The sequence below is a fragment of the Podarcis bocagei genome, assembly GCF_964188305.1.
Source record: "Podarcis bocagei genome assembly, chromosome: 7".
Classification (NCBI taxonomy): domain Eukaryota; kingdom Metazoa; phylum Chordata; class Lepidosauria; order Squamata; family Lacertidae; genus Podarcis; species Podarcis bocagei.
In genome coordinates this window covers 26,803,568-26,824,846 of record NC_138132.1, presented here as the reverse complement: position 1 = coordinate 26,824,846, position 21,279 = coordinate 26,803,568, and the positions used below count along the sequence as shown (strand labels likewise).

At 43.4% G+C, this 21,279-nt stretch overlaps 1 protein-coding gene across 2 annotated transcripts in view; it reads right to left on the bottom strand.

Moving 5' to 3' along the window:
• Positions 1-19,567, bottom strand: part of PHACTR4 (phosphatase and actin regulator 4) — a 64,243-nt gene extending 44,676 nt beyond the window's left edge. For both annotated transcript variants that reach the window (XM_081202748.1, XM_081202749.1), the window contains exon 1: positions 19,521-19,567. In XM_081202748.1, coding sequence (XP_081058874.1) covers positions 19,521-19,548 — 28 coding nt within the window. In that variant the 5' untranslated portion in view covers positions 19,549-19,567. The remainder of the gene's footprint in view (positions 1-19,520) is intronic.
• Between the last annotated feature and the right edge of the window lie 1,712 nt (positions 19,568-21,279).

Here is a 21,279-nt window from a genome sequence, read left to right as displayed (position 1 = left end):
GTCTTATTTTGTACTTTTCAAATACTATACCTCAAATTTTTCATACTTTCCATCAATTACTTATATCCTAAATTAAACATAGTATTACCTTAAAATTTAACCTTTTCTTACTTAAAATATAATTTCCTAGTTCCTAATTTTAGTTGCTGAAGCTAAAGTTTCCGAATCGTGAAAATTTTTAACATTCATATAACTTCTATTGTTTTTGTAAATAGTCCTTAAATTTTTTCCAGTCCTCTTCCATTGTTTCTTCTCCCAGGTCTCGGATTCTGCCAGTCATTTCAGCCAGTTCCATGCAGTCCATCAATTGCGTCTGCCATTCTTCCAGTGTGGGCAAATCTTGTGTCTTCCAATATTTTGCAATGAGTATTCTTGCTGCTGTGGTCGCATACATAAAAAAGGTTCTGTCCTTCTTTAACACTCTCTGGCCGACTATGCCCAAGATATTACACTTCTCCTGGCCCAATGTTTCAATAGGCCAAAGAGAAGCTGACCCTGTCAGATGTCAAAGCCTCCTTAGGGAGTTATGGGGTGTTAGGGGAGGGATAGTACCTCTATAGTGGGGGGACGACGACACCATGCTCCTTCTGGGGTAGTTTGCCCACCTTTGGTCCCCACCCTGCAGTTAGCTCTCACCTGTGGCTCCTAGAAGCTGTCAGCATGTGACAGCGGCCACACCCCGGAAACAGCTTTGACTAGCCGGCTAAACCAGGTGAGGTAGCCAATGGGTCTCAAGCCCTCAGTGAGTTAGTATGTGAAATTAGCATGAAAAACATGCTCTGGCAGATTGAGCAGACAAGATCAATAGTGGGTCCAACGGTCAAGAAGGCAGCTTCTGCATGTGCTGTAGAGGGAAGAGAGGCAGCTGGTGCGTGTCAACCTGGGAAAGTAGCCCATCTAGGAGAAAGAAAACTCTGATCCTAACCCTCCACTACCTTGCAGGGTATCTATGGGGGAAGAAAGGGCTAAGAAGCAAATCCTACACAAATCTGGAGTAGAGTCCCTAAGATGGTTGGATGGCAGCTTATATGCCTCCTTCCAGCAACTCCTGCAGCCAAGTTGGTGCCAAACATATTGCTCTGCTTTCCTTTGGACCACATCAGCGTGGCTGAGATGGGGGTCTTGTTGTCTGGACAGCCCAGGACCTCCATATACACTGCCTGGGCTTGCACCTTGGGGAGGTCACTTTGGTGCTGCTAATGCAGCAGTTTGATTTCACCCCCAGAGTCACACTCCATTGTCTCTTGAGACAAGACAGGGGCCAACAATTAGGAAAGACAGTCTCATACATTAGGAATCATTGAAATATTGAGTGGTCTCCCACAACTGCAGAACTGAAGGATAGAATTTCCATTACCACCTCAAAAATTGTATCTTAAAATAATGAGGTTGAACTTCAGACTTCAAAGATAAGCAAATTTATTTCACGAAGAGCAGCAAGGTTAAATGTGGTCAATACAAGTAAATAGAGCAACAGCAGCTTTCTCTGCAGTGATAGTCAATCTTCAAAGCCCTTCAGCAAATTTTATTAAAACCAGTTTCAGCGGGAAAACCTGTGTTCAAATCTGTACTGTGGCATAGATTTACTGAGGGGCTTTCCATGATCTCTGCATAGTTTTCTAATAAATGAGGAACTAAGATCTCCCTTTTAAAAAAGGTGTTATGAGGTTAAGAAAAATGTTGCTACTTGTCAAAAGCTGGAGGGAAAGGATGGGTTTCATCTTTAAGTCATCATCAAGATAAATTACTTCATTAAAAAAAGAACCTTATTTTCTTGAGCATATTGGGAATACTTCATTACTGTGTCACTGGGCTGCCCTCGAACACTATCCAGAGGCTATACTGAACACAGTTGCGCTTCCATCTCTTAGGAGACAAACTCCTTCCCTATATGTGATTAATACACTTAATCTACATTTCTGCCCAATAGCATAGTTCTCTAGATGGCTCACAAAGATATAAAAATATAACAAACAATATTAAAAATATAATAAAAATAATTGCTGCAGAAACATTTGCAGCACAGGGACATCTAATTCCAAACTGACAATCAGTGGGATAGCAATCAGATTTTTTAAATAAGCTTTGTGGGGGGGGGGAGTCTTCATCTGACACTGAAATTACCTTAAAAAAGGTGTCAGGAGAGTCTCTCTCGAGGCTGGTGCACTCTCTCTCTCTCTCTCTCTCACCCCCACACCCCCATGGTGTAGGGCAGGGGTAGGCAACCTAAGGCCCAGGGGCCGGATGAGGCCCAATCACCTTCTCAATCTGGACCGCGGACGGTCTGGAAATCAGCGTGTTTTTACATGAGTAGAATGTGTCCTTTTACCATATTTTTTGCTCCATAAGATGCACCTGATCATAAGATGCACCTAGTTTTTAGAGGAGGAAAACACAAAAAAAAAATATATTCTGAATCAAATGTTGTATAAACTATTTAAAGCAGCAAAGCGGGCAGCTCCTGTCCACTTTGCTGCTTTAAAGCGAGCCTCAGAGGAGGGAAGGAAGGAAAAAAGTGTGTCTTATGAAGCAAAAAATATGGTATTTAAAATGCATCTCCGGGTTATTTGTGGGACCTGCCTGGTGTTTTTACATGAGAAGAATGTGTGCTTTCATTTAAAATGCATCTCTGGGTTATTTGTGGGGCATAGGAATTCATCTTTTTCTTTTTTCTTTCAAAATTTAGTCCAGCCCACCACATGGTCTGAGGGACGGTAGACCGGCCCATAGCTGAAAAAGGTTGCTGACCCCTGCTGTAGGCGCAGTTTACAGATCCATATTCCAGCAGCCCTTTGTGGATCCTCACTTCTGCCTCTAGGCCTGAAATCCCACTTGGAAGTGGGTTAAAAATACCTCCTTTACTCAGTAACAGTGTTCTTGATCATTGCCTTCAGCAGAGGTATACATATTTCAGGAAATGTTAAGTCATTCATACAGTCAGTACCAAAGAAATGCCACAATAGCTAATCTGCAACTATTCTGAACCACCCATCAATAAGACAAGCTATTTATAGTCATTGGTCTCACTAGGCGGGAATCTGTATACAAAGCAACTTTCCTAGAAGCAAGCATCTTAAGGTTTAAGGAAGTTTGTATTAAGCATTAATTACTTCTAAGGGTCTGCGGGTCTAACTGAGATAGCCATCTTTACAGCACACATTCAATGGCCAAAGTCCAGTGGCAGCACTAACTCAGGGACCTCCATATATCAAGGTGACTAGCTCTCATACCCCAGTTCACAATGTGCATATCAAGATATACCTATAGAATAAACAAGACCAGATTACTCACACATACCAAGCCATGAACGATAAGCGAAGGCAAACACCACCAAGCTGCCACCACTTATGGAAATTAGAGCCTTGAAGAACACAAAAAACATGTGCCTTCCAACAGTTCACAGGAAAAACAGGGAGACTTTAAAAAACAGTTTTTACTGTCTGAACCCACCATTGCTGAAGGCTCTTATTTCCCTGTTGTATCTCAAAACTCTTATGTGACTAGCCAGTGTTAGGAACTCAAGATATATAAGCTAGGCCAGTGTTTCCCAACCGGTGTTCCCCGGCACACTAGTGTGCCGTGAGACGTTGGCTGGTGTGCCGTGGGAGGGAGGCGGGCGAGGCGGGCGGTGAGAGGCGGCGGCGGCGAGGATCCGCGTCGAGCCGGGGGCGGCTCCGCGGTGGTGGTGCCGAGCGGCGGGGCAGCGCGTGCAAAAGGGAGGAGCGCGAGACAGCGGAGGAGGAGGAGGCCGGCATGTCCGGGCAGCAGCAGCAACAGCAGCAGCAGCAACTCCCGGCGGCGGCTCCTCAAGCCCCGCCGCCGCCGCCCCCTCCTCCGCCCGCTATCGCTGCCACCACCACAACAGCCGCCGCCGCCTCAGTTGCCGCCGTCCCTCAGTCCCTCGCTCTGCTGCCTCCTCCCACCCCCAAAGCTTGGAGGTTGGAGGGAAAAAACTTTCACTTTCGTGCGTCCCTCCCGGCGTGACGCTGCGCGCTGACGTCACAGGGCTGTAATGGTGGTGTGCCGCGAGATATTTTTCATTAAACAGGTGTGCCGTTGCCCAAAAAAGGTTGGGAAACACTGAGCTAGAGCTAGGCTCCAAATGGCTCCTTAAGCCAAGGTTGCATTCGCCACAACAGAATGTATAGTTGACATTTCTGGGCAAGATGGCTCTAAATCTTATTTTTCAAATGATGGACTGACTGTGATTGATTTCCAGTTAAGCATCTGGCTAGTTCAGATGACAACCTTGGGCTAGGTTAAGAACTTTGAGAACTGAAGAAGGAAAGTCACTTGATCCAGGGACAGTCCACATATATATTGGCCTATTCTGACTTATTTTTCTTAATGGTGACTGCTCTTGCTCAGGCTGCACAGAAAAAGTGATTTGGTTCCAGAAATTCATTCTGATTGTGCAGATATTATATAACTGATAGATATACCCTACATATGGGGTATTAGTTTGTGAAAGCAGTCCAGATCCAACGATCCCAAGGTGGTGATGGCAGGTGCCATCCTGGTGCCCAGGCATCTTCATTTGTTGTTGCTGTTATTGTTATATCCCACCTTTTCCCCTGACAGGGACTCAAGGCAGCTTAGAGCTACAATTCCATTTATCTGTTGAAGATGCTGTACACAATCCCTTTCCTCACACACTTTTTCTTTACAACAGCACTGCAATATAGTAAGGCTGAGAGGTTGAAACTGGCTCAACGTGACCGATGTTGATGTGTATATGACATCTATGTGTGCAGGAGATCAAACATGGGAGAAGCTTCCTGATGTAGAATATGTTGTCCCTATTTTCAACTGAGAAATGTTGAGGGGTATGCGCTCATATTTAACATGAGACCTAGGAGAAAGCTAAATACTGAAGAACTCAAGTGGACAGATATCAACTCTGGCAATATTTTTAAAGGGCATCTTCAAATTCTTTCCAAAAAGAAAAAATGGTGCTATAAAATAAAAGAGATTGAGATACTAGAAAAATTGGGGCTGTCCCTATAAATAGGAAAAGTTATAACATTTACATATTGAAGAAAAAATAATGTTAGTACCTCATACCTTCTAAGAAAAAGAAACTGCAACCAACCCTTTCAACAGAGTTCAAGAAAAATTAGAGAGCCTTAATTGCAAAAGTAGTACCTACAGAAAGTTGCAAAAAGTTCTCTGATTCGTAATTTTGTAAATTAAAAAATAGCTTTTTATTGGTTCTGGGGTATTGGTTCTTCTAGGTATTTTGGCTAATACCTGGGACCCACAGGATCAAACTCTTACACATATCCATAGCCTGCTGAGGTTGTACATCTTCCTCTCACATCCTCAGTGAGCCCCAAGTGGTTGCTCACACTCGGCACCCAACACTTGCTTCTCTAGCAAGCTACCTAGTTGTGCTTAAAGACAGGATCCATTGGCCCTGACTGGCAAAGTTTAACCCGCATTTGAAAAAAGAGAAAATGCGAACCAGTACCAATCCCTCCATTCTCTTCAAAATCCTCCCATTAATGTCACAAAAAGGAATTCAACACTTAATTGCACTTGAAGCTAGAAGTTGCTTTGAGACCCCCTGGAGCCATCTGGAGGCCCACAGGATACAACAATAAGGAATGACTAACATTCTTTGCCTTCACTATTGCAACACAAACATTTTCAGTGACTCAAGACACATCAGATGTTAACATGGGAGGATCCTTTTGCCAGTCCTGAACTGTCAGTTCAGGATCAACAACGATGGAGCAATTGCTTTACAACTATCTCGGCAACAGGGACCCCACAGATTAGATAGGAGATCCAAATTGAGGAAAGATTTTTTAAAAAGATTCTTACTGTCCGATGAATGCATCACTACTGGATTTATAAACATTCCTGGAGGGAGCTCAAGGCGGGGAGAGGTGGAAACAAATAGCATTCTGAACATTCTTAAATAGTTTTACTCTGTTTCATCAGGTTCTCCCCTCTCACTCTCCCCCTTTCCAAGTGCCCACTTTGAAGGGCTTTTAACCTGCTTGTTGGATTTTCCTCTTGGCTTTCATATTTTGCTAGACCAAGCATGTGACACCTGTGGACCTTCGGATGTTGCAGAACTACAGCTTCTATTATCCCTGACTATTGGTCATGCTGGTTGGGGTAGATGACAGTTGGAGTCCAAGAACATCTGGATGACCACAGGTTCTCCATCCCTGACAATTGAAGGCCTGCTTTCTCATGTTCAAGATTTGGATGCCCACACCTTAAATCTCAAAAGAAGGGCCAGCCAATGTGGCATCTCCAAATACTGTTGGGCTCCAACTCCCACCAGCCCCTGCCTGCAGCATGGCCAACAGGTGAGGGATGATGGACGCTGTAGTCCAACAGCATTTGGTCACCCCAACTTCTTAAATAGTATGTGAAATGGAAAATGAGAATATAGCACTTGCGCTCATTTTCCCACATAATATACTACATCTGAACAAATTTCCACTTAACGGTATTTGCATTCCCCTAACTCTTGAGGAAATAAGGCTGCCACCGTGTGTGTGTGCGTGTGCGCACACTTTTTATGCAATTGGTAACAATTAATACAACCACATTGCAAAAGCTCAAGAAGAACATTTTTCATTTTGTTTTTTGACAAATCCCAAAGGAAAATAAAATGACAACTTCTTAATTTAGCAAAAGGGAGCTTTTAGGTACCCCCCCAAAGGCAGTATTTAATATTTCCCCATCGAACTTGGCAAAGAAAACATTCCAAATTACAGTAATGCAATAAAGAAAAAAATGACTTCTAAAAAACAAACAAGCTCAAGACCTATTTGCATTATGAAAGAAGATGCTGATTTGGAGACACAGACTTCATTGGTATCACACCCCTTAAAATATTAAAGACTGCAATGTTAGAACCAAGACCACTAACTACCACAAGCTTACCGAATGAATTCAAAACTCCAGTCTCTACCAACAGCTTCCATTGTCCAATAAATCCAAAATTCCATCAGAATGGCTCAACTGCAACCAGAAATTCAATATGAAAGGGAGCCAAATTCACTTTGGGTTCACTCAGACACACTGTTCATATTATTCCAATTACTAGAGAGCTCTGAAGGACACACAGGTGTCTAAATTTCACAGTCCTTAAACAAGCTTGACAGCTTTCATCTTTCAATGCCAGGAAGTGACAGTCAAACACAGACAGAATAAGGTTGTGCCAATAAGTATTCAGATTGGTTGGCTGAATTCATGCACTCTGCTTCATTAAGAAAAAAAATAGAATAAACCCAACAGAACTGCTAGGTCTGAACATGAACTATGGTCAGTCACAGTTTGCAAGATACACTAATGATTAAAATCAAATCAGTCAATTTTAATGTCCCAACTATTTCAACTTGATTTGAAATCTTATTTGACAATTTCACGGCTGGCTTCTAAATCCAACTCTGTTTATGATTTTCTTCCCCTCCCCCTGCCACCCCCAAATCAAGGGTGTTACTTCTCCCTGCCCCCACCTTCTTATTTCACTTTTAGGCACTTTTTCAACAGTACCTTCCTCCAGATACCTGGTTTTTAAAAGAATAATATCCCTCAAAACCAGATATCTGGAGGAAGGTACTGTTGAAGAAGTGCCAAAATTCGTTTGGCAGCTGTGAGCCCATAACTAAACAGGAAATAGAAAGACTTCCCCAAATCTGCTGGAGGGGTAATATATGCCAAACAAAATCATACCCACAAGACTTTAATGAAAGTAGAGAATACAAAGTTTTAGTTTTAGTTTCTGGGAACACATCTGGGAGGCAGAATGCACAGCTCAGACCAACTTTCCCTAACTTGGTTTGCTCCAGATGTTTTGCACTGCAACTCCCATCAGCCCAAGATGGGAGTCATAGATCAACATCAGAGGGTGGGCATCAAGTTGGGGAAAGGCTTGTATAGGCAGATGTAGCTAACTTCACTAGGCCAAGGAATAAAATGGTGGATGGCAAGCAATGTGCAAAAAATAATAATAATTAAACAAGCCAAAGTCTTCAAAACAGGGAACTAATCCAACCTTAAACAAGTAAGTTCAGGCTTATGTGGAACTTTCTAAAGATCTAAAAATTGAGCCAAAAACCACAGAAACATAGTAGACGGGAAAGGGCAGTGATGCAGAAGCCAGGTGACAGAGCTATCTAGGAGCATCTAGAAGCAAAAGGCAACCGGACAAAACAGCATGTTTTTGGAGGGAAGCATATTAACCATAGTTTGCATCAGTCTGCACACAACTGAAATAATTCCTAATGTAAGGAACGCAATGAAAAGATGAGAAAGGAGCGATCATGCATTCACAAGACTGTCCCTCTTTGCAAACCATAGTTTCCTAGCAGTCTCCAATATACCTGGCACCAGGTTTTTCCTCTATTACTTATGCAGGCAGTGATCATTTTGCACATGTCCGTATTGACGTACCCACACCGGCAGGGGCAGGGCAGGCTGACGTATGACCGCTGACGTGCGAATGACCTAGAACACAACCTCCGCGCAAATGGGGAGCTTCCTGTACCAATATGACTCCAATTCAATGTTTTCACGATTGGGTCCAAGAAGCTTTCGAATATGAGAATAATAAACAAAGAGCATAGCTTAGAGGAAGGGCATTTGCTGTGCATGCAGAAGGTTCCAGTTTCAATCCCTAGCTAGAGCTGGGAATGTCCTCTGTCGGAAACCCTGGAGAGCTGCTGCCAGTCAGTATAGACAACACTGAGCTGAGATGGACCAAGGGTCTGACTCAGTCTGAGGCAGCTTTCCATATTCCTGCTACTAGCAGTGTTTGCTCTTTTGGCTTAGCTATATAACGCCAAATAAAAGCTCTTTGATTTAGCTTTTGGGAAGCAACCAATATTTACAGGCACCTGCCCTATTTTACTTTCTAACTGGACTAGAAGCTTATTAAAATGCGAAGCAAGTTCAGCATATGCAAGCTCAGCAGCTGATCACTTTGGGAAGTAATTGAAAGGAACTTTCAAACAAGAGACTGGTTAAACTCTTTCATTTTGAAGAGATAAGTTCAGGAGCAAAAATGCTCCTTCACATTTCATTCTGCAATCACTAAAACTTTCTCGACTTCCACAGTAGTTCACTTATTTGTCACAGATACACACAAGCTGCTTTTTGCTAGGCTTTCCTAATTACATGAATCTAACCATAATTACAGGTTTAGCCTCCTTGTATATTGCACCAATATACCTTTTGAAATGATTTATGAATAAATAGTTCCCCAAAGACAGGATCAGAGCAGAAGAAACCCTTCCAGTTTAACAGCCTTGTGATTCAGGTTACTACAAGCCCAACAACACATCTGCCCAAGAAATATGAACATCACTAAGCAGTGCCATCTCAGAGATGATCTGGTTGCTTGCTTAGCATCCCAAGCTACTTCCCCATGCCAATTGCCAAGCTCCACTAGAACTTTATTCTCCATGAATTCGTCTAATCCCCTTTTAAAGCACTCCAAACCAGCGGCCATATCTACATCTTGTGGTAACAAATTCCAGTTTAACTACACACTGTGTGAAGCACATAGTTCTGTTTGTTTTGAATTTTCCTACTATTGTGCTTCAATGGATGTATGAAAGAGAGAGAGAAGCATTTCCCTTTCCACTTTCTCCAGACCATGCATAATTTTATCCACATGTATCATGTGTCTCCCCCCCTCGACTTGATTTTTCCCTAAGCTAAAAAGACCTGAACTTTGTAGCTGCTTTTCATAAGACAGAATGCCAATAAACAGGGCAGCAAAACTACTCCATCAGAGAGAGAGAGAGAGAGAGAGAGAGAGAGAGAGAGCGTACCAGGTGACAAATCAGTCCAATCCAAAGGCCAGATGAAATAAGATAGCCTTAGTGGTCCAGTCACAGGCAAACAGCATAGGGGCCACACAAACATTCCTTGGGACAGGGGCACAATCTCAGCCCCAATGTCAAAGTGGCTGTGTCCTGTGCAGTCACATTTACAAATTCTTCCTCTGTACTTTAAAAACAAAAAAAAATTCTACGCAACTTGAAAGAGATCTCCTGGTCACCCCGGTAAAACAAGACAAAAGTGTTTTGCTTACTTAAATTAACCCCAGAGCCAAATACAGAAATCTGATGCCTAACCCAATTTAATGAGGATCAGTCAAGCATGCTGGCAATGCGGGGGAGGACAACAAAGATCCTGCATAATGCGGGTCCAGCCCTACTGACACAATGAAATAACAGCTGCTTACAATGGAAAGGCCATTCTGCAGGGCGGGATGGGAGGAGGGGTGGAAACTGGCAAGTGGTGATAACAGGGACTGAAAAACAGATAGGTGCAGCACTCCAGCATTATGAAAGAAACAGCTGCAAAAATGTTATCCTTCTCCAGATATGATCTTTTACACTTCCTGAGATACGTGGCTTTTCTCTAGACACCCCCCCCCCGCACCTTCCATCTCACACTTTCAGTTCTACAAGAACAAGATGCACACATTTGGTTTCAAGAGGTTAGCAAACGGGGGGGGGGGGGGTCCCGCTTTGTGTGGGCTTTCTAGACTTTGCTCCAGCTTGCAGGTATAGGCAGCCTGTGGTTGAAGTGAATAAGCAGTTAACTTCTGAATCCTGTAGTGATCAGACTATTATTTATGCACACAAACACACATTGAATGTATGAAGCTGGTATTTGGGAAGGGTCTTCATTTTTATCTTCACAAGCTCTCCTACCAAAATCATAAATGTAAGAACTAGAAATCATAGACAAACACATAGCAGGTATGGAGTCCCACAAAAAGTTGCTAGAATGAGAGACCCAATTGAGTTTGGAAGCAAGAGCAATTGGGGGCATTTCAAGCTGTCAGGCATCAGTATGGACTGGCAGCCCAGAGTGCCTGGCTGAGCAGACAAGCAAGTTGCGCAGAAGGCTAAAAATTGAAGCTTGATCTCACCTCCTCAGTCATGAACTCCCAAGGCAGTCTTGTGCAAGCTACTATCTTTCAGCACCCTAGTTCACCCCCATCTGTGGCACGGCACAAAGAACACAGGAAGTTGCCTTATACCGTGGCTTACATACAATGGATGGATTGACTAACACCCAGGTTTTGGAATGTTTTGTCCCAGGAGATTCTGTTAGCATTCTCTTTGATGAATTCCTGGCATTTAAAAAAAGTCATATTTGTGGCAAGAAGCATTTTAAAGATCTATGTGGCCGATTTGTCATATCTGTCGTTGTTCTTACCTATACCTATTTCCAGCACAGCCTTTGGAAATGTCACACTTGGATCAACCGAGATATGCCTGGTGGGTGTCAAACCTTCTGGGCAGCACTACAAAGAGCAGCAAGAATTATTTGCTTCTCACCTTTTCCTTAATATGGAACTGTAACACTGGAAAGCCAAAGGAAACAAAAGGAAAGCTTGATTTCATCACAGGCACAATAGAAGACATGTTGATTTTTCTATGGTAATATTTTTCAAGTCAGAATTGCACCCTGTGCATGCAAAGCAGCAGAAAACAGGCACGGCCGCAATTTCTGGCATCTGCGCAAACACGATTTCCGGTGTTGGCATCAGAGCATGCACAGATGCAATTTCCAGCACCGTGGAAGCGAGCCCCTGTGCCGCACCACACTGGTTTAGCGCAGCACGCAGGGACTCGCCGAGCAGGCGGCTCGGTTCGGGGGTAGCTTGGGGGTTGGTTAAACGACCCCCGTGGGCCGCTTGTGGCCCATGGGTCTTAGGTTGCCTACCCCTGAGTCAGGCTAACATGGGACTAATATGCCTTAAGGCTCCTAAAAGAAGAGCCCCGGGAAGTCAAAAGACTGTGGGTTTCAAAACAAGCCAGGATGAGGATGCAAGCCTCATAAGAGCAGCAATAATGAATCAAGCCAAATGCCCCTTTAGTCCAGCATTCTGTGGCCACCAGAAAGTAACGAGGCCCCCAACAGCCCATCATGAAGGCAACAACAATCCTCTCTCAGCAACTAGTATTCAGGTAGCTTTTGAAGGCAGAAAAAAACCAGGGCTGCAGCAATCCAGAGAAATGCTCACCTCACCCAGCTGTTGCCTGCATCTCCTCAAAAGGCCAGTCTTGGGCTGGATTCACACATGAAATCAGCAACATGGGAGTCAGGGTGCATGGATACAGGTGTGTTTGCAGAGCACAGGGACTCTGCACCATGGAAAAAGGCTGCCTGCAACCTTGGAGGCCCAATGCCCAAAACTGAATTAAGAATCTGCAGATAACATTGAGCACCAAATGTCATGTATCTGTAGAACTGAAGGAGACAGTCGGCCTTAAGTATGATCATCCTTATTTTTATTTTTTTTTAATGTAGATGTTCTGATGTAGCATCCAATAGCAAGCATTGGAGCAAATTCCTAGGCTTCAAACAGTGAATGGGGCATCAAGTGTCAGAGGGGAAGGCTTCACTTACATCAAAGGTGCAGGCCATTTTAAAGGTTTGTTTAAGACTTTCAGCAGATGTATTTAAAAAGGGGAAAAAAACCTCCCAAAAATTATTCTCCGAAGATAGAGGTGAACACTCTATTCCAAGATTCACAGAATTGTAGAGTTGGGACACCCTGACAATCATCTAGCCCAACACCCTTGCAATGCAGGAATATGCAGTTGTCCAATACAGGGATTAAACCTGCATGGCAAAAAGAGTAGGAAGGGGGGAGCGAATGGCTGCCCTCCGTTGCCACCTCCACTGGAGCCATATAGCCAGGGGCCGAGGAAGCCTCTCCAGCACCCACTGGCGGAGGAAGAGGAGTGTGTGGGGAGCGCACTGCACCCGGCAGCGTGATCCTGGTGGGGTGCCATCGAGGCTGCCCCCCACCCGCGCTGGGTGCCACGCCCCCAAGATGCATGTCACGCCCCTGTGGGCGGTGTGCCACACGCCCGGGACGCGTGCCAGCCCCATCCCCGCCTGCTCTCCGCCCCCCGGTGCTGGAGCATGAAGCTCCGCCACTCTCAGCACCCAGGGCGGGGCACGTACGAACGCCACACACACACATACCCCCCCAGGGTGACACCTGGGGTGAGCCTCCCTCTCACCCCCTCTTTGTATGCCCCTGCATACAGCACCCATTGTAAACAGCAGATGGAGAAATCTGATCATCTCAGATTTATAACTTAGAGGATTCTTCTATGTACAGTGGTACCTCGGGTTAAGAACTTAATTCATTTTGGAGGTCCGTTCTCTGAAGTATCACTTTAGCTAATGGGGCCTCCCGCTGCCACCGCTGTGCAATTTCTGTTCTCATTCTGAAGCAAAGTTCTTAACCCGAGGTACTATTTCTGGGTTAGCGGAGTCTGTAACCTGAAGCGTCTGTAACCTGAGGTACCACTGTATTCTTATTTTGAACTACTTTGTTAAATTGTTTTATACAAGTTTAAGTTTTGCTTGTCACCTAGAACATATAAATTTAAAATAAATGAATAATGCCAGGTTACCAAGGTGCAGACATGTGCTCAGCCCACTAGAAGCGCCTTTCTGTAAGCCCCTTACTGTGCCTCTGCTGCAACAACAGTCCCAGAAGACAAATAGCTGAAGAATGAGACCAAAGGAAGGGCCACTGTGAGTTTAGTCCTTATATGAGAACCACCACCGCCCACATAAAATAGGGTGTTGATATTGCTACACACACGAGAACAGTAAACGAACATGAAATAAATTTGGAGCTAACGGAAATAGCTTCCCACACAGCACCATTCGAAACTGCTGAAATGCACAGTTGACTCCCACCAGCCTGATGCCCTTTTGAGAGAGATGTTGCACCTCACAGTGTTTCAGCAATTTGCTAAGAGTAAGTGTTTTTTATGCCAATTACAAGGATAGATTTTGCATTAAGGAAGAAAAATTACTTAGGTCCCCCCACCTAGCTCACTAAAACATTAAATTTGAAGCTCCATCCCTGCAACACGCAGAGAGACACTTAAGTTTGAGACAACACCAAACCACCTTGTCAAGTGTCAAATTTCTATTGTTTCATAAAGAATGGAACACAGAGCAATTTCACATGTAATTTCAGTAAAAGGTCCATGGAAGCCCTTTACACCAGGGATAGGGAACCAGTGGCCTTTCAGGTGTTGTTAGACTTCAGTTCCCATCATCCTGGACCACTGGCTATGCTGGCTGGGGCTCATGAGTGTTTGGGGTCCAGCAACACTTGGAAGGGCCATATAGGTTCCTCAGCCCTGCTTTGCCTCATGGGTAGAGAAGCTGCAGCCCTTTAGATGCTGTTGGGCTATGACTCCTATAATGTATTTATTATTTTACTCACTATATTTATATTCCACCCATCAACCCAACTTTTATAACAAGATTTATCCTGTATCAGCTTGTCCATACACTGAAGATCCTTCTGAGAGGCCCTGCACTTTGTGACCCCACCAACACCCATATCGTAGATTATCATGCTGGTCAGAGTCTTTTCAACACTGGCATAAAAACTGGAGCTTCCTTCCAAAGGAGGTCCATCTCATTCCATCTTCATTAGTCTACCGCTATTACATGGAGGGGTTTCCCTGCCTTTTGGAGTTAATTGCTGAATGACTGACGTTGCTATAATTCTATTGTCTATCTTGTTGTTGCTGTTGCTGAGATGTGCCTTGTATTTTAGCCATGATGCTTTAAAACAATGTACTAAAACAATCAGTATTTTCATAGTTGCTTCATGGAACCACAAATTGAAAGGATGTGGAAAAAACATTTTAACAAACAACTGTAAACAAAAAAGTTCTCATGAATGAATGCTGACGTTATACCTTTGCACTGAGATAGCCAATATAGTGCCTTCTAGATGATGTCTGACTCCCATTTCCATCAACCCCTGTCAGCATTGCCAATGGTAAAATATGAAGAGAGTTGGAATCCAACAACACTAGGAGGGCACTACAATGACTATTCCTAGCTTAACACTTGGAAGCTGTGCATAAGGTAAAATCTTCCATTAGAATTCTAAAAACAACTCATTACAAACAAGAAGCAGGTAGAAAGCTCAAAGTGAAGCCTGCCATCTAGTGTCTTGAGAGCGGAAGAGCCTGACTACACAACACATAACATGAGGCACTTATATAATTGGAGCAACCAGAAAAATTGGGCATGAATGCCAAGTTGAGGCTTGTCAGACAGGCAAGTGCAACAGGAACAACAACATTCTGGCCAACATGCCTGCAAATCTTGAACTGAAATAATAAGGGTGAATTATAGCCAGCAGTAAATTTTGTTTACAACTGCCACAGATAAGGCATTTGCCAAATATGAAGACTCTGTGCAAAAGTCAGCAAATCTATTTTAATCCATTTTATTCCATTTTTAAAATGTGTATGCCATGTCCTTGCCATCATCATTACTATTCAGAGAGGCTTAACAAGATCTCATTAAACTCTGCCCTGCCTTTTATATTTATGGGACTGGTCTTAAGAATAAGAAGTGAATATTGGGAGACATTCCTTTCACTTTCAGCTCACCTCCCTATTGACCTCCCAACTCCCACCATCCCAATGTTATTTTTCTCACAGGTGAGCTTGCTTATAGGATCAGAGCTCAGTTGGGAGGAAAAGTGAAGCTGGTGCTGCATAGAAACAGACAAGCTGGGCTCAACCCACCTTGAGGGTGTGTTTCAGGAAGAGAGAAGCAGGGCAAACACTGAAGCAAACACTGACACAAGCACAGTCCATGTCCCCAAGAAGCCTGCCATCTAAAATCCTGGAGGCTTTATCAACAAAATAGAAATTAGTGTTGCCAGCACATCAGTGCAATACAATTACAATGCTGCATAGTAACATTAAATGCATTTCAAAGGCCTTGTTCACATGTAACGTGAAGTCAAAGTGTGGCTTAGCAAGCCTGTAATATCCAAGGGGGAAATTGCAGTCTCTTCACCTCTTCCCTGGTCCTGCTGCTGCTCCAGCACCACCCAGAGGTAAGCAATGGTTAGGGTTTAGAATTACATCTGAAACCAGGTCCATGGTCGCTTAAAGAGAACCACATCATGAGCCTGACTTTGGACAACACAAGTCAAGGCTTGCCGCTCCTGGCACAACTAAAAGTAGAGGAGGAATGAACCAGGGATTGTTGTGCATCAAAACTCTGCTCATTTGCATTAAGTCATAGCTAACCATTAACTAAGACTTAATGTGATATTTGAACACAGCTGCAAAAGATTTACAAATATACCATTTCCTCTAGTGCTGTGTCCTCCAAATCAAATCCATTCTGTAAAATTTGCCCCGTTTTCAGTTATGCAAGGAAGGGAAAATAAAAACATACGACTTCAGAATGCTGCTGTAAGAGTAAAAAGTTTTCTAGGAAAGCAAGAATGACACAGGAAGCTTTTAATAGAGACCTGCACCCATAGGCGCCGACTCCATGGGGCCTGAGGGGGCCCGAGCCCCCTCAAAAATTCGTTTGGGGGGGCTCCGCCCCCCCAATAATCTCGGGCGCCCCTCCAGCAGAGCGCCACCGCCCCCCTCCCCCAGCCCAAAATGCACAGGGTTGGGCTGCATGCCTCCTGCCCTCCCTCCCGAGCAAAAGCTCTACCCAATTTCCTTCGGAGCTGATTAATAGGTGCAGCACGCTCTCCCCTATTCGCTCACGAGGAGGCGGCGCCACTTTATCTGCATATTCATGAGCTTATTTATTATTCATGAGCTTTCCCGGCCCCCCCCCCCAATATTTTTTATAAGTCCGCGCCCCTGCCTGCACCAAAAAGGCATTGCTATGCTGATTCACATTAATCCTCACTGCATCATAAAACCCAGACAACTATTATGTATCCTCCTCTGGAGGGTTTAATATCCACAAGCTTAAAAAAATTAATTAATCTTTTCATGAGAACACAAGGCAAAAGAAAAGCTCAATCTAATAGATTTTATCTTATTATCAGCCATATTACTCCATAAGGCAGCAGATTAGCTGCAGCAACCAAGCAGAAACTGCTTCTTCCTCAGTTTCTTCAAAAAGCAGCCAGGGAAAAACTTTCCTTGGGATCCCCTCGTGGCCAACAAGGTGCACAACAATGCTACTCAGAAGACTCACAAGGTCTTATAATCTAAATAGCTAAGCACCTATTGTGCAAGCAGTAAACAAACAAATGGCAAAGGGCAGAAATCAGTCCAGCCACCTGGTTGGGAAATACATGTAAGTAAATAAAAGATGGGGGAGAAAGTGCTGAAGTCAACAGAGCTGGTCTCAAAAGACCTGGACTGCAAAGCTCTGCTTCATGGCCACTCTGGCCTCTGCCCAGAGCCCTATTTGCAGTAGGTAACTGATACTTGGTGGGAGGGAAGTAGCCCCATCGTCCCCCAAGCTACATGCATTAAATTTAATGTACACATAGAGTCTACAAAGATGCAACTATCTGCATGCAAAATTCTCTTCCAGGATTCCTAATTACACAGGGAGAACCCTAGGCTGGAACAGCTGCAAGTACACAGACTCCATGCAGGCACACAAGACTCCCCATGTTCACTCTATGTTGTGAGTACAAGGCTATAGAGATCTTAAATAGTTACTTGGGAAGATAAAACAGCAACATGCTGCATCAATTGCTCCTAGCAACTGAAATCTAGCATTGCCAAGCTGGGCTGTTTCTGGGGAGGGGGGCAGTGTTAAACCCTCTGATTCAAAAGTCGCAGGAATTTTGGCTTTAGCTGCATTAACTCAGCCATGAAAAGTTTGCAGATTTGATCACTGCACCATGAAGGCATAGATTACTATGGGGGGAATATTAAATACATCTGAGCAGCGCCTTTTTTCTCAAAAAATGTTTAGAGGTTCTCTCATTTTCCTACGCATCTTGAAATACTGCCCCTCAATGAGGCCAAACTTAGATTCACAAAATGTTTAGGGGTATGCGTACCCCTGCATCCCCCCAGGGGGAAAAAGCACTGCATCTAAAAATAGAACCTTTACAACAATTATCACTTAGATTATCCGAAGAGCATTCTGCAGTACAGCATAGCTTGCATCAAATCTCAAGAGAAAAGAAATGGGGCAGTAACACTAGTGAAACATCCAATTAAAGGAACAATTACAGCACATAATAGTAGCTCTGCTGTCATCAGGAGCACCAACACGAAGACATTTCAGTCACGGACTCCAGCATAGACAGGAAGCTGCAGTCATGCCAACCAAGTCATTAGGGCCTTGGAGACCGATTTCTGCTGTGTCCCAAGCTGGCCTTTCCATAACTAATCCCTGTCATTACGGGCACTGGGACAATGCATGACAGAACAGTGCCTCCTGGTTCCCAAGTCTTGGACTACAAAAAATAAAAATATAAATCAATGGCCACTGTGCAGATTTGGGGTCACAAACTTTTTAAAAGGCTGTAACAATAAAACTAAGTCAGAAAATCTCTTTGCCATATCACTTAGGGGGGAGGAGTCTTTTTAAAAGGACAGAATGTATAGTCTATACCATCCTCAAAACAAATAGTTTCTTACAATTATCTCTAATAGATCAGGCAACACCAGAAATGTCAAAAGGCAGGTGGATCACTTGCAAAAGTAATTGCCTTTGCTGCACATTATGTATTATTAAGAATTTTGGCCAAAAAAAAAAAGATGGAAAGGAGTTTACCGCATCTTACTGGCAGCTTTGCACAAATTTTGAAACTTGCCAAATCCTTTTTATGCCATCAATTAAAGTCACTTACATAGGTTAATTTGACCTGGAAAAGTCATATAGCACAGACAACTGTTTTTAATTCCGTGTTTAATCCTTTCTTTCACACACAACAAATGGCATAATGCCATGCACAAATAAATTAGAGAAGTGCTTCTGAACCCAAATAAATCATTTTCCTTCTCCATTGGTACACCACAACCATTGGTCCATTTAGCTCAGTACTATCTACTCAGAATGAAAGTAGCTCCCCAGGTTTTCAAACAGCAGCTTTTCCTAGCCTTACATGGAGATGTTGGGGACACAACTTGGGACCTTCTGCCTGGAAAGCATTTTTGAATTCTACCACTGACCTATAACCTCTCAACCGCAGAACTGTCATTGTGACCCAGAAGCTGTTTTGAGAAGAGCTTCTGGCATCATAACTGCTTTTCACAGAAATTTTTGAAAAAGCTGAGTGTACATAAGATCACATACTTGCAAATTTTTCAAACCAAGGGAGAAAATGTCTTCCAGGTCTAAAACTCATTCAGGTCAAAATCTTAAACTAACAGCAAACTCAGAGCTCTTTATGTACTTGTATGTAGGGTCAGGCATTTGCCTGGTGAAGGACTGATCAAATTCTGTCAAATAATCAGATATACTTCAGGAATTAACTTTATAAATTTAACTTTAGAATTCTAAGCACAGTGACTGCAATCTTATGCATAAACCAGCTCAATATTTGACTGTGGTCAAATAAGATACAGTCAGTGCATAATATCAGACTAGTCAACTGACCACTGTACCAATGCCATTTGTGCCAGTGTTCCAATGCCACAATTAAGACTAAAAGTGAACTTTAAAAAATGAAAATTTAGAACAATTGGGGACAGAAGGGATTGCAAACATTGATTTTGGATAACCAGAAGAGCACTTACCAATGCTGTCTTCCATTTCCTGTGACATGCCTGGTTTTTTAGCAAATCTTGCAAAAGAAAAGAGAAATTAGAAATTATATTAAATCATGGATCTGTTGAACACCAGAAGCTTTGACATCCAAGCAAAAGAAAAACATCTCCAGTCAAAAACACAAACTCATATACAATATGGTCAAAGAGTGTTCCTAGGAACTTTAGGATTTCCTTCTTACATGCAAAGTTCCAACTTAACGAGAAGGTTGGTGGTTCAAGCACACCCAGGAACAGCTGTGGGAAGGATTCCTGCATTGCAGAGGGTTGGACTACATGACCAACCCACTACAAAACTCCATTGAACATAATGGGACTTACTTCCAAATAAAAATTGTGTTGAAGAACAAGATCAGGGTTCTGGTGACAACACATTATGTCGCTACCAATGCCAGACAAAATGTGTGGACCCCAAATTACATTTAAACTTTAAAATCATATTATTTTCACTCTGTAGGACAAATCTTTAACCCAGATCAGAACAGAACTTCTGCACATCAGTAATAACCCTAATAACACATCAGTCCATTTCTCTCTGGGGTCATTCCACGTCAGTTCAACGCGGTCATGCCACCCACTGTCTTGAATTTTGATGAAACTTGGTGTACACCCTTCCCTTATGGTTGAAAGAAACCCCCTTTCTTGGAGGAAAAAAAATAAAATGTACACAAGGCTGAGGATCTCAAGAGGGACAGAAACGCAGATTTCATGAAACTTTGGAGTGCTATAAAATCAAAACCGTTTGTGATAGAGGGGAAAATTTTTTAAGGGGGTTTCTTTCAAACCAAAGGCAATTCAGTCACATGAGCACCAAACTGCAGTCTGAAGTGGTACTTCCTAAAAGAGAGGTTAACATTTAATTACCCAAATTTTTAAAGTCCCAAGTTTGGGAAACCCTGTCTTATTGCAACATTTGATTTTCTAGATAGGTTATGATTTCATTTGTACCCTTAAGAACAGGGGTCGGCAACCTGTGGCCCATGGGGGTCATTTAACTGGCCCATGGACCCCTGCCGCCCGCTCAGGGACCCCGCCGCCCACTTAGTCAGTTTCCGTGTACCGTGCTAAACCGGTGTGGAGCAGACAGGGGACCGCCTTCTGCGATGCTGGCCAGCTTCCCATTGGCTGCAGGAAGCTCCAGCAGCCAATGGGAGGTTGTGCACACCTCCTCTGTGTCAGAAGGAGTATTGAAAATAGCATTTGCACATGCGTGCGTCCGCCCACTCCGGCGTCTGTGGGACCATGAACTGGCCCAAGCCACAAAAACCTTGCCGACCCCTGCTTAAGAACCATTCACAAATGAAGTTGCATATTAAGATATTTTTAACCTGGTCTTGTCTGCAGCATCATTTTCTATGCTTCCAGTTTAGCTCTACATTACTGACAAACCAAGTGGGTGGAAGTTTTAAGTAGAAATGTATCCTTTGGGCGAAACAAGAGAGGCTACCCATCTAGCTCTTCCTTGACCTGAAGGAAAGGCAGCAGAAAGGAAAGGAGGCTTGTAGAAATCACACTGGGCTATAGGTTTATTGCTAGTCTCAAGGTGTGTGGGTGAGATGACAAAGAAGTAGCAATCCTCTGAAAACCAAAGGTTTGGTCTCCAGCAGCATTAACACACAAACTGTAATGCAATTAGACAGTGAAAAGTTTTCATCTCCTAAGAAATAGCTCTCATGTTGGGAAGTGATACTAGGTAGGGCATTCTCTCTTATTTATATCCAGTCCTTCC